The following is a 13080-nucleotide window of genomic DNA, read 5'->3' on the forward strand; positions in this document are numbered from 1 at the left end:
AGTGCAGTGGCACGCTCACGGCCACCGCAGCCTTGACCTGCTGGGCTTAGGTGATCCTTCAGCCTCAGCCTTCCAGGTAGCTGGAACTACAGGCACATGTCACCATGCCTGGCTAATTTTTGATTTATCGTAGAGATGAGCTTTCACCAAGTTGCTTAGGCTGATCTCAAGCCTGTTCGCTAAGGCAGTCCTCTCACCTTGGCCTCCCAAAGTGCTGGGATTATAGGCGTGAGCTACCACGCCCGGTCTTTTGCCCATTTTAAAATTGGGTTAGCTGTCTTCTTCTTGAGTTGTAAGAATTGTCTATGCACACTGGTAAACTACCATGTAAAGGAGTTGTTTACATATTGTGACTCATTCCTGTAATCCCAATACTTTGGGAGGCTGAGGTGAGAGGATTGCCTGGGCTCAGGGGTTCGAGACTAGCCTGGGCAACTTGGTGAGACCTCATCTCTACTATAAATCAAAAAATTAGCCATCTGTGGTAGTGCACACCTGTAGTTCCAGCTATTTGGAAGACTGAGGCGGAAGGATTGACTGAGTCCAGCAGGTTGAGACTGGGGTGGCCATCAGCATGCTACTGCACTTCAGTTTGGGGGACAGAATGAGATGCTGACTTAAAAAATAATAATTATTATTTATGGGTTATTGAGTATTCCCTTTATGTCAGATGGTAGGCTAATTGCTCTATCTCATTTCTATCTCGTTTAATCTTGGCTAACCCTTTAAGTTTTTAAAGATAACCAAGTATCAGGCAGAAGGTATTGTCTGACAGACGGTGGAAGAAAAGATGTTTTATTTATTGTTTCTCTAGTGAAGATGATCTGACTCAGCATTATCTTTAACAACATAAGGTGGCAAAGAGAATACTTAGGCTCTACTTATGTTTCTCGCCCTCACTTCTATGCTCTTTGCCCCAGTTTTCTAAATATTTCTTTTCTTTTTTTTTTGAGTTGGAGTCTCACTCTGTCACCCAGACTGGAGTGCCGTGGCCGCTCCCGGCCACCGCAGCCTCAACCTGCTGGGCTCCGGCGATCCTTCCGCCTCAGCCTTCCAAGTAGCTGGAACTACAGGCGCGTGCTACCACGCCCGGCTAATTTTTTGATTTATTGTAGAGATGAGGTCTCACCAAGTTGCCCAAGGCAGGTGTCGAACCCGCGGGCTCAGGCAATCCTCTCACCTCAACCTCCCAAAGTGCTGGGATTACAGGCTGAGCCAACGAGCCCGGCTTTCTAAATATTTCTAAATCTTACTCATTGTGGCATTTTTTACAAGGGACTGTAAAATACTCTGCCAATACATCTTTCCCTCTGAAAATAGGATACTTCACATATATGTATGAATATGAATGCAAAATGAAGAAGGGAGCAACATTTTGAAGGTGATGTTGAGAACTAAGTTTTCCTGTAGTACTTTCTTGTACTTGTAGTACAAGTGAGCTTGTGGTATAGATTTGATTATTCATAGTTTTTTTGTGAGTAATTGTGCTATTTTGGAAAAGTATAATATGAATTTTCATTGTGATACATAACTATTTTTTTTAATCTTTATTTTATTCTTCTTGATATTCTTGGAGCTTCCTGGATCTGTGGTTGGTGTCTGACATTAATTTGGGGGAAACTCTCAGACATTATTATTTCATGTTAGGTTAAAAATCCCAGCAGGATTTCCAAAATGTTAGGTCAGACCCGATGGGGGTGTATCTGGGTTGTGATCTGCTGCCACAAAAGGGTGCAAAGAATTGCACAGAAGTTAGATAGGAAAATATAGTTTATTTAGAAAGTAGATGAGAGAGAGAGAAGATTCACCTCCTCAAGGTAGGAAAGGGGGCCAAAGCTAAGAAAACATACGACCATAGCTCAGAGAGCCAAGTGGACTCTCCAGAGTTTAACAAAGCACTGTCCTTTATTTCTATATTATGATGTTCTTCCATCTTTTTTTTTTTTGAGAAAATAGGATTCATTGAGAAGACAGAAAAGCTCCCACAGTTGAAGGGGACCTGAATGGGTTACCCCCATCCTTTTTTTTTTTTGAGTTGGAGTCTCACTCTGTCACTCAGACTAGAGTGCAGTGGCACGCTCCCGGCCACTGTAGCCTTTACCTGCTGGGCTCCAGCGATCCTTCCGCCTCAGCCTTCCAAGTGGCCAGAACTACAGGCGCGCACTACAACGCCCGGCTAATTTCTGATTTATTGTAGAGATGAGGTCTTGCCAACTTGCCCAGGCGGGTCTCGAACCTGTGGGCTCAGCCAATCTACTCACCGCAGCCTTCCAAAGCACACGATTACAGGCTGAGCCACCGAGCCCAGCTGTCCTCATTTTTTATTTTTTATTTTATTTTTATTTTTTATCTTTTGATTTGGAGTCTCACTCTGTCGCCCAGACTGGAGTGCAGTGGCCGCTTCCGGCCACCGCAGCCTCGACCTGCTGGGCTCCAGCGATCCTTCCGCCTCAGCCTTCCCAGTAGCTGGAATTACAGGCATGCGCTACCACGCCCAGCTGATTTTTTGATTTATTGTGGAGATGAGGTCTCGCTGCCGAGGCGGGTCTCGAACCCGCGGTCTCAGGCAATCCACTCACCTCAGCCTCCCAAAGGCGCGGGATTACAGGCTGAGCCATCGAGCCCTGCTGTCCTCATTTTTTAAACTTCTACCTTTGCATTAGGAGGCATTGATTAACAAGGACTTTATTGTGATCTTTCTGCAGACTGCTGTAAGTTTGTGGTATGGATTGAGTATTGTGGTTTATTGAGTATTGAACACAATGTCTTATGTTCTAGAAGGTCTGATTTCTCTTCAGGTTGGTAGCAAGTGGGCAAGAGAAAGGGAGAATGAATAGTATTTCATCTTACATTACTTATCTCCATTCTGTAGCCGTGTAGTCGGAGGCACTTGTGCATGAAGACAGATTTGTTCTATGGCCTCGGAGTTGGGTGCCGGGGACGATGGCGGCTGCACTGAGCTGGCAAAGCCCCTCTACCTTCAGTACTTGGAGAGGGCCCTCCGGTTGGACCATTTTCTGCGACAAACATCAGCCATCTTCAACAGGAATATTTCTAGGTGTGTTATTCTGTCTTTGGTTTTTTTTTTTTTTGAGTCGTGAGTCTTACTCTGTCGCCCAGGCTGGAGTGCAGTGGCATGTTCACGGCCACCCCAGTGTCGGCTTGCTGGACTCCGGCAATCCTTCTGCCTCAGCCTTCCAAGTAACTGGAACTACAGGCACATGTTACCATACCTAGCTAATTTTTGATTTATTATAGAGATGAGATCTCACCAAGTTGCCCGGGCTGGTCTCGAACCCATGGGCTCAGGTATCCACTCACCTCGACCTCCCAAAGTGCTGAGATTACAGGCTGAGCCATCTGAACCCGGCCTATTCTGTCTTTGTAATATAATTTTTTTTTTTTGAGTTGGAGTCTTACTCTGTTGCCCAGGCTGGAGTGCAGTGGCATGCTCACAGCCACTACAGTCATGATCTGCTGGGGTTGGGCGATCCTTTCACCTCAGCCTCCCAAGTAACTGGAACTACAGGCATGTGCGTGCCCAGCTAACTTTTTTTTTTATTGTAGAGATGATATCTTGCCAGGTTGCCCAGGCTGGTCTGGAACCCATGGGCTTAGGTAGTCCTCTCACCTCAGCCTCCCAAATTACTGGGATTATAGGCATGAGCCACCATGCCCAACGTAATATAGTATTTTACTTCATTTCTGATTTTCATCATCCTTATAGATTTTAGTGTTGAAGTGTTTTTTTTTCTTTTCTTTTTGTTGTGTTTTTTTTTTTGAGTTGGAATCTCACTCTATTGCCCAAGGTGGAGTGCAGTGGCACGCTCACGGCTACCGCAGCCTTGACATGTTGGGCTCAGGCAATCCGTCCACCTCAGCCTTCCAAGTAGCTGGAACTACAAGTGGGTGCCACCACGCCCGGCTTATTTTTTGATTTATTGTAGAGACGAGGTCTCACCAAGTTGCCCGGGCTGGTCTCAAACTCTTGAGCTCAGGCAGTCCTCTTGCCTCGGCTTTCCAAAGTACTGGGATTACAGACTTGAGCCACCATGCCCTGCCAAGGGTTAAAGTATCTTAATCATTTTTGTTAGGTTTGATATTTTATTTTCCTTCCTTCAGGTAATAAAAGTCAACGTATTTAGAGAATCAATGTCTTCTGTAAAGTTTCCAATTCTTTTTTTTTTTTTTTTTTTTTGAGTTGGGATTTCACTCTGTCTCCCAGGCTGGAGTACAGTGGCACTTTCACTGATACTGCAGCCTCTTCCTCCTGGGCTCAGGTAATTCTTCCATTTGAACCTTCAAAGTAGTTGGAACTATAGGCATGTGTAACAATATCTAGCTAGTTTTTTGATTTATTGTGGAGACAAGGTCTTGCCAAGTTGCCTAGGCTGGTCTCCAATCCCTGGGCTCAGGCAATCCTCTTACCTCTGCCTACCAAAGTGTTAGAATTATAGACTTGAACCACCAGTCTCATCCTAAAGTGTTCAGTTCTGCTAATTTTAAATTATAATATTTTGCTGGGTCATCTGTGATTGTGGACTTATCATTCTTCAATTTATAGTGATGACAGTGAAGATGGACTGGATGACAATAATCCCTTATTGTCCCAGTCTGGGGATCCCTTAATACAAGTTAAGGAAGAACCTCCAAATTCATTGCTTGGTGAAACTTCTGGAGCAAGCAGTTCTGGAATGTTAAACACATACTCACTGAATGGAGTTCTACAGTCAGGTCAGTGTCATTTGAGATTCCTCTTTACACTGTCAGTTACCTTGGGGAAGTTATCTTTTAATTTTTTTATTCTTTGTGTTTCTTTATACAGAATCAAAATGTGACAAGGGGAATTTATATAACTTCACTAAGTTGAAGAAAAGCAGAAAGTGGCTGAAGGTGAGAGATATGGCAGAATGTTTACAGCTAAATAATCTAAAATTACTGATAGGAACCTTATCTCATTTGGCAGATTGACGGAAGTTTTTCTATATTTTTTCTTTTATACAGGATATGGTTTTTTGAAGAGATTATAGAGAAAATCTGGAAAATTCAGTGAACTCATTGTAGTAAACATTAATCAAATACAGGTTGATTATCCCATATCCGAAATGGGTCCAGAAGTGTTTCAGAGTTAAGATTTTTTTGGATTCTGGAACATTTGCGCTATATAATGAGATGTCCTGGAGATGGGACCCAATTCTATAAGTGCAAAATTTATTTATATTTCATATATACCTCATACATAGGCTAGATAAACGTCTTATGTATAGTGTGAGTACTTAGAGCAATTTAGCCTTGTTGTTGATAGCATATCCCATGTTGCATTGCTTTTAAATTTGTGCTCCATAGGTTTAATTAGTATTCTTATTTTTTTCAGTTGAATTGATAAAGTGTAATTATTATTATTATTATTATTATTTTTGAGTCAGAGTGTCACTCTGTTACCCAAGCTGGAGTGCAGTGGCACGTTTAAGGCCACTGCAGCCTTGCGACCTTCCGGGTTTAGGCAATCCTTCCGCCTCTGCCTTCCAAGTAGCTGGAACCACAGGCATGCGCCACTATGCCCAGCTGATTTTTTTTGGATTTATTGTAGAAACAAGGTCTCGCCATGTTGCTCAGGCTGGTCTTGAACCCCTGAGCTCAGGTAATACTCTTGCCTCAGCATCCCAAAGTGTTGGGATTACAGGTGTGAGCCACTGTACCCGGCAGATGAAGCGTTTTTTAAGAGAAACTGGAATGACTGTCTTCTAGCTATTTTTGTCTTTGTTTTGACATCTGGAAAACAATGCTTGGATTATAAACGATCGCTTCATGGCAAAAGTTACATTTTTATTTTCATTCTTTTCAGAGCATTTTGCTAAGTGATGAGTCCAGCGAGGCAGATTCTCAGAGTGAAGACAATGATGATGAAGAAGAAGAACTCAATCTCAGCAGAGAAGAACTTCACAACATGCTTCGACTACACAAATATAAGAAACTTCATCAAAATAAGTATAGTAAAGATAAGGAGGTGAGAATTTCGGGAGAAACAAACTATACTGGATATTTACCCTCTGCTTTATAATCATTAGAGATACTTCATTGTCATTTTATATAGGTAGTGATTTCAACAGTTTTATTGAGATATAGTTCATATAACAAAAATTCAGCCTTTTTAAAATATGCATTTCAGTTGTTTTTAGTGGACTTGTAGTTACTCATCACTGTAATTTCAGAACATTACATCAACCCCTCAAGAAAACCCATAACCCTTAGCTGTTGCCCCTCATTCTTTTTATCCTCCTTAGTACCAGGCAACCATCAATCCACTCTCTATTTTTATAAATGTGCCCATTCTAGATATTTCATACAAATGGAATAATACCACATGTGGTTCTTTGTGTTCTGCTTCTCTCAATGTAATATTTTCAATGTTCATCCATGTTGTAGCATGTATCAGTACTTTACTTCTTTTTATTCCCAAATATTCCATTGAATTTATACATTTATATTTTATTTACCTATTGTTCAGTTAATGAACTGATTGGTTGATTTCTCTTTTTTGACTGTTATGAATAATGCTGCTGTGAAGATGTGTGTGCAAGTTGTGTGTGGATTTATGTTTTCATTTCTCTTGATTATATACTTAGCAGAGGAATTTCTGGGTCATATGGTAATTCCATGCTTAACCTTTTGAGGAACTGCTAGAATGTGTACATTCTAGTGCTTGCTTATTAATGTGATTGCTCTTTGTGAGTGTTCCTATCTTGGAAGAACTCTTTACACACGAACATTAAAATGATGAGTTTTAAGTGACAGCTATTTGAATGCTGTTACTGAAGCCTTCTGATTTTTTCCAGAAGTGTGGTACTTGTACATAATGAGCAATAGCATATTGGAAGGTCTTACAATTTTCCAGCAATTACTTAAGGTCAAAAGTTAGTTTGGAGCTGGGCTCGGTGGCTCAGCCTGTAATCCCACGCCTTTGGGAGGCTGAGGTGAGTGGATTGCCTGAGCCCGCGGGTTTGAGACCCGCCTGGGCAGCGAGACCTCATCTCTACAATAAATCAAAAAATCAGCCGGGTGTGGTAGTGTGCGCCTGTAGTTCCAGCTACTTGGAAGACTGAGGCGGAAGGATCGCTAGAGCCCAGCAGGTCGAGGCTGCGGTGGCCGGGAGCGGCCACTGCACTCCAGTCTGGGCGACAGAGTGAGACTCTAACTCAAAAAAAAAAAAAGTTAGTTTGGAGAGTTTGAATCTTATGTTGAATCTTATAAACCATAGAAGTCGTAACAGAATGCCTGATAATTTTGATTCAAAGGGTTCTTTCTTATTAAAGTTCAATACTAAGGCACTTGGTGCTCCAAAATTTGATTTTTTACTTGAAGTAAAATTTGCATATAGAAAAGTTCATAGTTAGTATACAGCTCAATGCGTTCTCATTTAATTTTGACCTTTGACAGATTTCCTTGTACTAGTTCTCCTTGTTACTCTTTCATCCTAGTTTCAGTTCCTGAACAACTCATTTGGCTATAATTCAGGGACAAAATGCAGGGGCTACCTAATTTTAACATATATTCATATTTATGCATTAGTAGTAGGTGAGACAAAATTAATGTGAGATCTGGGGGTTAATTTAGATGAAATTTGAAAGGATTTACTACTTCCTGGATGTAAAAAAATTAGATCATTCATATGTTAGAATTCTGGCAATGTAGGCACTATCCATAATGATAGCAGACTCTTAGTAGGAGATGAAGAGAGATTTGAAAGACTGGAGAATTGGCGACTGGTAACTATTTGAAGCAAATATAAGACGGAGAGCCAGAATAACGAGCATCAGGAACCTTAGCAAATCTGAAGACCTATTCTTTTTCTTTTTTTTTGAGTTGGAGTCTCACCCTGTCGCCCAGACTGGAGTGCAGTGGCCACTCCCGGCTACCGCAGCCTCGACCTGCTAGGCTCCGGCGATCCTTCCACCTCAGCTTTCCAAGTAGCTGGAACTACAAGCACATGCTACCACGCCCAGCTAATTTTTAAAATTTATTGTAGAGATGAGGTCTCGCCAAGTTGCCCAGGCGGATCTCGAACCTGTGGGCTCAAGCAATCCACTCACCTTGCCTCCCAAAGGCGCGGGATTACAGGCTGAGCCACCGAACCCGGCTTGAAGACCTATTCTTAATAGAAATATGGTGTTATTTCTTGGTGATAAATTTTCAAGGGTAGACCTCTCTGCAAGGAATAAATTGCATGTCTCAAATATATATTTGTCAGGTGGTAGAAATTCAGAAACATGAGAAGTTTTCTTTCTTAAATTATTTCCAACCACCTGTCACATGCATGACCGTCGAACCTATTTGTTTTGAAGTTAAGGAATAATTCCCTTTGATGTACTAAATCCTTCTGGTTTTTGTGGGAAGAATACTGTATTTAGAAGCTATGATTTTCTCTGGCTTAGCTTTCTGTAGTAAAGATGATTTGAAGGCTGTGCTATAGAATACAGACAGATGTCTCATCATAGTCTTTGGTTGCTTCAGTTGCAGCAATATCAATACTACAGTGCAGGCCTGCTCTCCACATATGACCCTTTCTATGAGCAACAACGGCACCTACTTGGTCCCAAGAAAAAGAAATTCAAGGAGGAAAAGAAACTAAAAGGTGAGCATGTTGAACTGCTTTCCACACTTATTTGTTTTTAGTTTTAGAATTATATGTAGCTTGTTGGTACATTTGGACTTTAAATATAATCCATATCATAGAAATTTGGTTTATCTAAAATACTTTCTCCTTTCTAATTAGTAATAAGTACAATTGTCTCTCAGTATCCATGGGGGATTCATTTCAGGACTCCCTGGCAGATACTAAAATCCATGGATGCTTAAATCGCTTATATAAAATGGTATAGTATTTGTATTAACCTGTGCACCTCCTCCCATATACTTTAAATGATCTCTAGATTACTCATAATACCTAATATGATGTAAATGCTGTGTAAATAGTTGTTATATTACTTAGGGAAAAGTGGCCAAAAAAAATCTGTATGTGAGCTGGGCACAGAGGCTCATGCTTGTAATTCCAGCACTTTGGGAGGCGGAGGCAAGAGGGTTGCCTAAGCTCAGGGATTCAAGACCAGCCTGTGAGACATCGTCTCTACAATAAATAAAAAAATCAAACCGGGCTCAGTGGCTCAGCCTATAATCCCGCGCCTTTGGGAGGCTGAGGTGAGTGGATTGCCTGAGCCCGCGGGTTCGAGACCCGCCTGGGCAGCTGAGACCTCATCTCTACAATAAATAAAAAAATCAGCCAGGTGTGGTAGCGCATGCCTGTAATTCTGGCTACTTGGAAGCCTGAGGCGGAAGGATTGCCAGAGCCCAGCAGGTCGAGGCTGCGGTGGCTGGGAGCGGCCACTGCACTCCAGTCTGGGCGACAGAGTGAGACTCCAACTCAAAAAAAAAAAAAAATCAGCCAGGCATGGTGGCACATGCCTGTGGTTCCAGCTGCTTGGAAGGCTGAGGTGGAAGGATCGCCTGAACCCAGCAGGTCAAGTCTGTGGTGGCCATGAGTGTGCCATTGCACTCCAACCTGGGTGACACAGTAAGACACCAACTCAAAAAACTCTGTATATGTTTTGTATGGACACCACAGCCATTAACTTTTTTTTTTTTCCCAGATATTTTTGATCCTTGATTGGTTGCATCCATGGATGTGAAATCCACAGATATGGAAGGCTGACTGAATTATTACCCTTATTTTGTATTTGGTTTATGGTATTTTCTAGAATTGAAAAGTCTTAAGAAGTACAGATTCCTAGCTAAAAGTTTAGGTAAAATTAGCTTATTCCTTTTTTTCCTACATATTCTGCAAATGTTGAAAATGTTCTAGGATAGGAAGTTGGTTATACAGTTTTTTTATTTTATTTTTTTGTTTTTTTTGAGTTGGAGTCTCACTCTGTCGCCCAGACTGGAGTGCAGTGGCTGCTCCCGGCCACTGCAGCCTCGACCTGCTGGGCTCCAGCGATCCTTCCGCCTCAGCCTTCCGAGTAGCTGGAACTACAGGTGCACACTACCATGCCCGGCTAATTTTTGATTTATTGTAGAGATGAGGTGTCGTCAAGTTGCCCAGGCGGGTCTCGAACCCGCAGGCTCAGGCAGTCCACTCACCTCCGCCTCCCAAAGGTGCAGGATTACTGGCTCAACCACCGAGCCCGGCTGGTTATACAGTTATGCATAGGGATGCATGAAGAGTAATCTGAAGTGTTTAGAATAAGCTATAATTGTTGCTCTCTGAGGTGATTTAAACTAAATGATCTTCTGTAGTGTTTACCTTGACATATCCTTTCCTCTCTTACTGAGCTTTAAGCAGCTGGAACTCAGGAAAGAAAAGTTTTAAACTATCCATGTAAGGCTGATTTTATTTCCCTGAAGGAATGAACTCTACTCAAAAAGGCTCTTTTATTCTTTTTGCATGCTTTCTCCCATATCCTCATTGCTTATTTTTGCATTTTCTCATCTTCAACACCCTCTCACCAACAAAATTAAAATTTTGTTCCATGTATGATTTTCTCTTGCAAGTCTTAGTGTCATACCAATTAATGCTATCCTCTTCTATTTTTTTAATCACCTTTTATTGCCACCAAGAAGAAATTTGTCTCCTTCCTTGTGACTATTACTTGAGCCCATGGTGCTTCATGAACTTCCTTTCCTATTGTTGGGTTCAAAAGAAATTTGGTTGTCAGGTTTTATTCTTTCATTTTTTTTTTTATTTATTTTTGTTTTTTAGTTGGAGTCTCACTCCACCTCCCAGGCTAGAGTGCAGTGGCATGATCATGGCCACCCCAGCATTGACCTGCTGGGCTCCGGCGATTTCTCCGCCTCAGCCTTCCAGGTAGCCAGAACTACAGGTGTGTGCTACCACGCCCAGCTAATTTTTCTAGAGACAGCGTCTCACCATGTTGCCCAGACTGGTCTCAAACCCGCAGGCTCAGGCAATCCTCTCGCCTCGGCCTCCCAAAGTGCTGGGATTGTAGGCTTGAGTTACCATGTTCGGCCTATCTTTCACGTAAACAGAGAGAGTATTGAGTGTTCTTTCCCAAGTTACTGAGATATTATATTCCTCTTGGAATATTCATGAGCCTGAGTAGATAAAGGTATAAATGTTGTCAGTCTCAGGTAGATTGAGGAAAGACATTGCATTTTCTTTTTTTGGAGGGTAGGTGGGAGCAGGAGTCTGTTTCTGTCACCCAGGCTGACAGGCAGTGGCATGCTCCTGGCCACCGCAGCTTTGGCCCACTGGGCTCAGATGATCCTTCTGCCTCAGCCTTCCAAGTAGCTGTAAGTACAGGCATGTGTTATCATGCCTGGCTAATTTTTGGTTTATTGTAGAGACGAGCTCCTGCCAGGTTGCCCAGGCTGATCTTGAACCCCTGGACTCAGGCAGTCCTCTCTCCTTGGCCTCTCAAAGTGCTGGGATTACAGAAGTGAGCTACTGCGCTCGGCTGAGCCTTGCATTTTCTCAGTCATGAAGTTGCTTTGTGCCTGTGGCCTGTAGAAGCGGAGAAATACAACCTTATTAGCATGTGTTTCCCTTGTAGCCAAGTTGAAAAAAGTGAAGAAAAAAAGACGAAGAGATGAAGAACTTTCCTCTGAAGAATCCCCTCGTCGCCATCACCACCAGACCAAAGTCTTCGCTAAGTTTTCTCATGATGCACCACCCCCTGGCACCAAGAAAAAGCACTTATCTATTGAGCAGCTAAACGCTCGTCGCAGAAAAGTATGGCTCAGCATTGTGAAAAAGGAACTACCAAAGGTAAGTGAATGTCTCCAGTACAGGGAAATGGGGACAACACCCTCTAAAGAAGAGCTATGGGCTCATACCGTAATCTCAGCACTTTGGAAGCCTGCTGCAAAAGGATTGCTTGAATCCAGGTGTTAGATACCAATCTGAGCAACAAAGCAAGATCCTGTCTTTACTAAAGAAAAAAAAAGAAAAAAGAAAAAAATTAACCAGGCAGGGTAGCATGCACCTTAGTACTAGCTACTTTGGAAGCTTTGGTGGTAGGATCCTTTGAGCTCAGGAGTTCGAGGTTGCAGTAAGATATGATTGTACCAGTGCACTCCAGCCTGGGTAAATTCCTGTCTCAAAACAAACAAACAAACAAATAAACAACAGGGAGGGTATGAGAGTTAGATACCTTCACACACAGGAGTTCAGAAAGGAAGTGAATCTGTTGCATTTCAGAGAATGTTGACTAGTACTCTCTTCAGTTATTTTTTCTAGAATTGTGTCAGAATCCACAAGATAGTTACAATGCTTCATAGTAAAAAAAAGAGAAAAAATTTGGAGGGGAACCTGTTTGAGGAAGAAATGGAGATTTTTAATTTTTAAAGACCAGGTCTTCAAAGGCTGGTCTCAAACTCCCGGGCTCAAGCAATCCTCCTGCCTTTGGCTCTCAGAGTGATGGGATTACAGATGTGAGCCACTGCACCCTGCCAGTTTTTAAAAATATAGATAGCAATAGCAATTTGACAGCAAATTGATAGATGATAATGAAGTAAAAAAAAAAGTTGTTATATTTCTTAGAGAATTTATGTACATTTGGATGTTGCTAAATAATCACAGGCAGTAGAAGAAAATGTGAATGATTTAAAAGAAATATGTATAAGCATTTCTTAATATTATTTTAATTTATTTGGTTTTGGTAACATTTAATTTTGGCGTAATTTCAAAATTAAAAGTTGGAAGAACAGTGCAATGAATGTTCATATACCCTTTACAGAGATTTACCAATTGTTTACATTTTACCCTTAATGATGAATTGAGTACAATCCTGCTATGAAAAGGATATTTCATTATAAATGAGATATTTTATAAACAAGATATTATGAATTGAGAAAAGTTGATATTAAAGTTTATATGACAAACACGAGTATGTAAGAATAGCTAAGGAAGAATTGAATAAGGCCTACCAAACAGTAAAACATACTATAAAACTTCTCCAACTGAAAAAGTGTGGTTCTGACACCTGAATAGGCAAATAGATCAGTAATATAAACTAGTGAACTTTTTTTTTTTTTGAGTTGGAGTCTCACTCTGTCGCCCAGACTGGA

The 13080-nt window shown here is 41.6% G+C and overlaps 1 protein-coding gene across 1 annotated transcript in view; it reads left to right on the forward strand.

The window, feature by feature from the left end:
- The first annotated feature begins 2870 nt into the window (after positions 1–2870).
- Positions 2871–13080, forward strand: part of INO80 (INO80 complex subunit) — a 123751-nt gene continuing 113541 nt past the window's right edge. The window contains exons 1-6 of the mRNA XM_008049101.1: positions 2871–3058; positions 4565–4734; positions 4826–4893; positions 5846–6007; positions 8512–8632; positions 11565–11779. Coding sequence (XP_008047292.1) covers positions 2916–3058; positions 4565–4734; positions 4826–4893; positions 5846–6007; positions 8512–8632; positions 11565–11779 — 879 coding nt within the window. The 5' untranslated portion in view covers positions 2871–2915. The remainder of the gene's footprint in view (positions 3059–4564; positions 4735–4825; positions 4894–5845; positions 6008–8511; positions 8633–11564; positions 11780–13080) is intronic.

This window comes from Carlito syrichta, unplaced genomic scaffold (assembly GCF_000164805.1).
Source record: "Carlito syrichta isolate Samal-C Ts95f unplaced genomic scaffold, Tarsius_syrichta-2.0.1 Scaffold130527, whole genome shotgun sequence".
NCBI classification, from domain to species: Eukaryota; Metazoa; Chordata; class Mammalia; order Primates; family Tarsiidae; genus Carlito; species Carlito syrichta.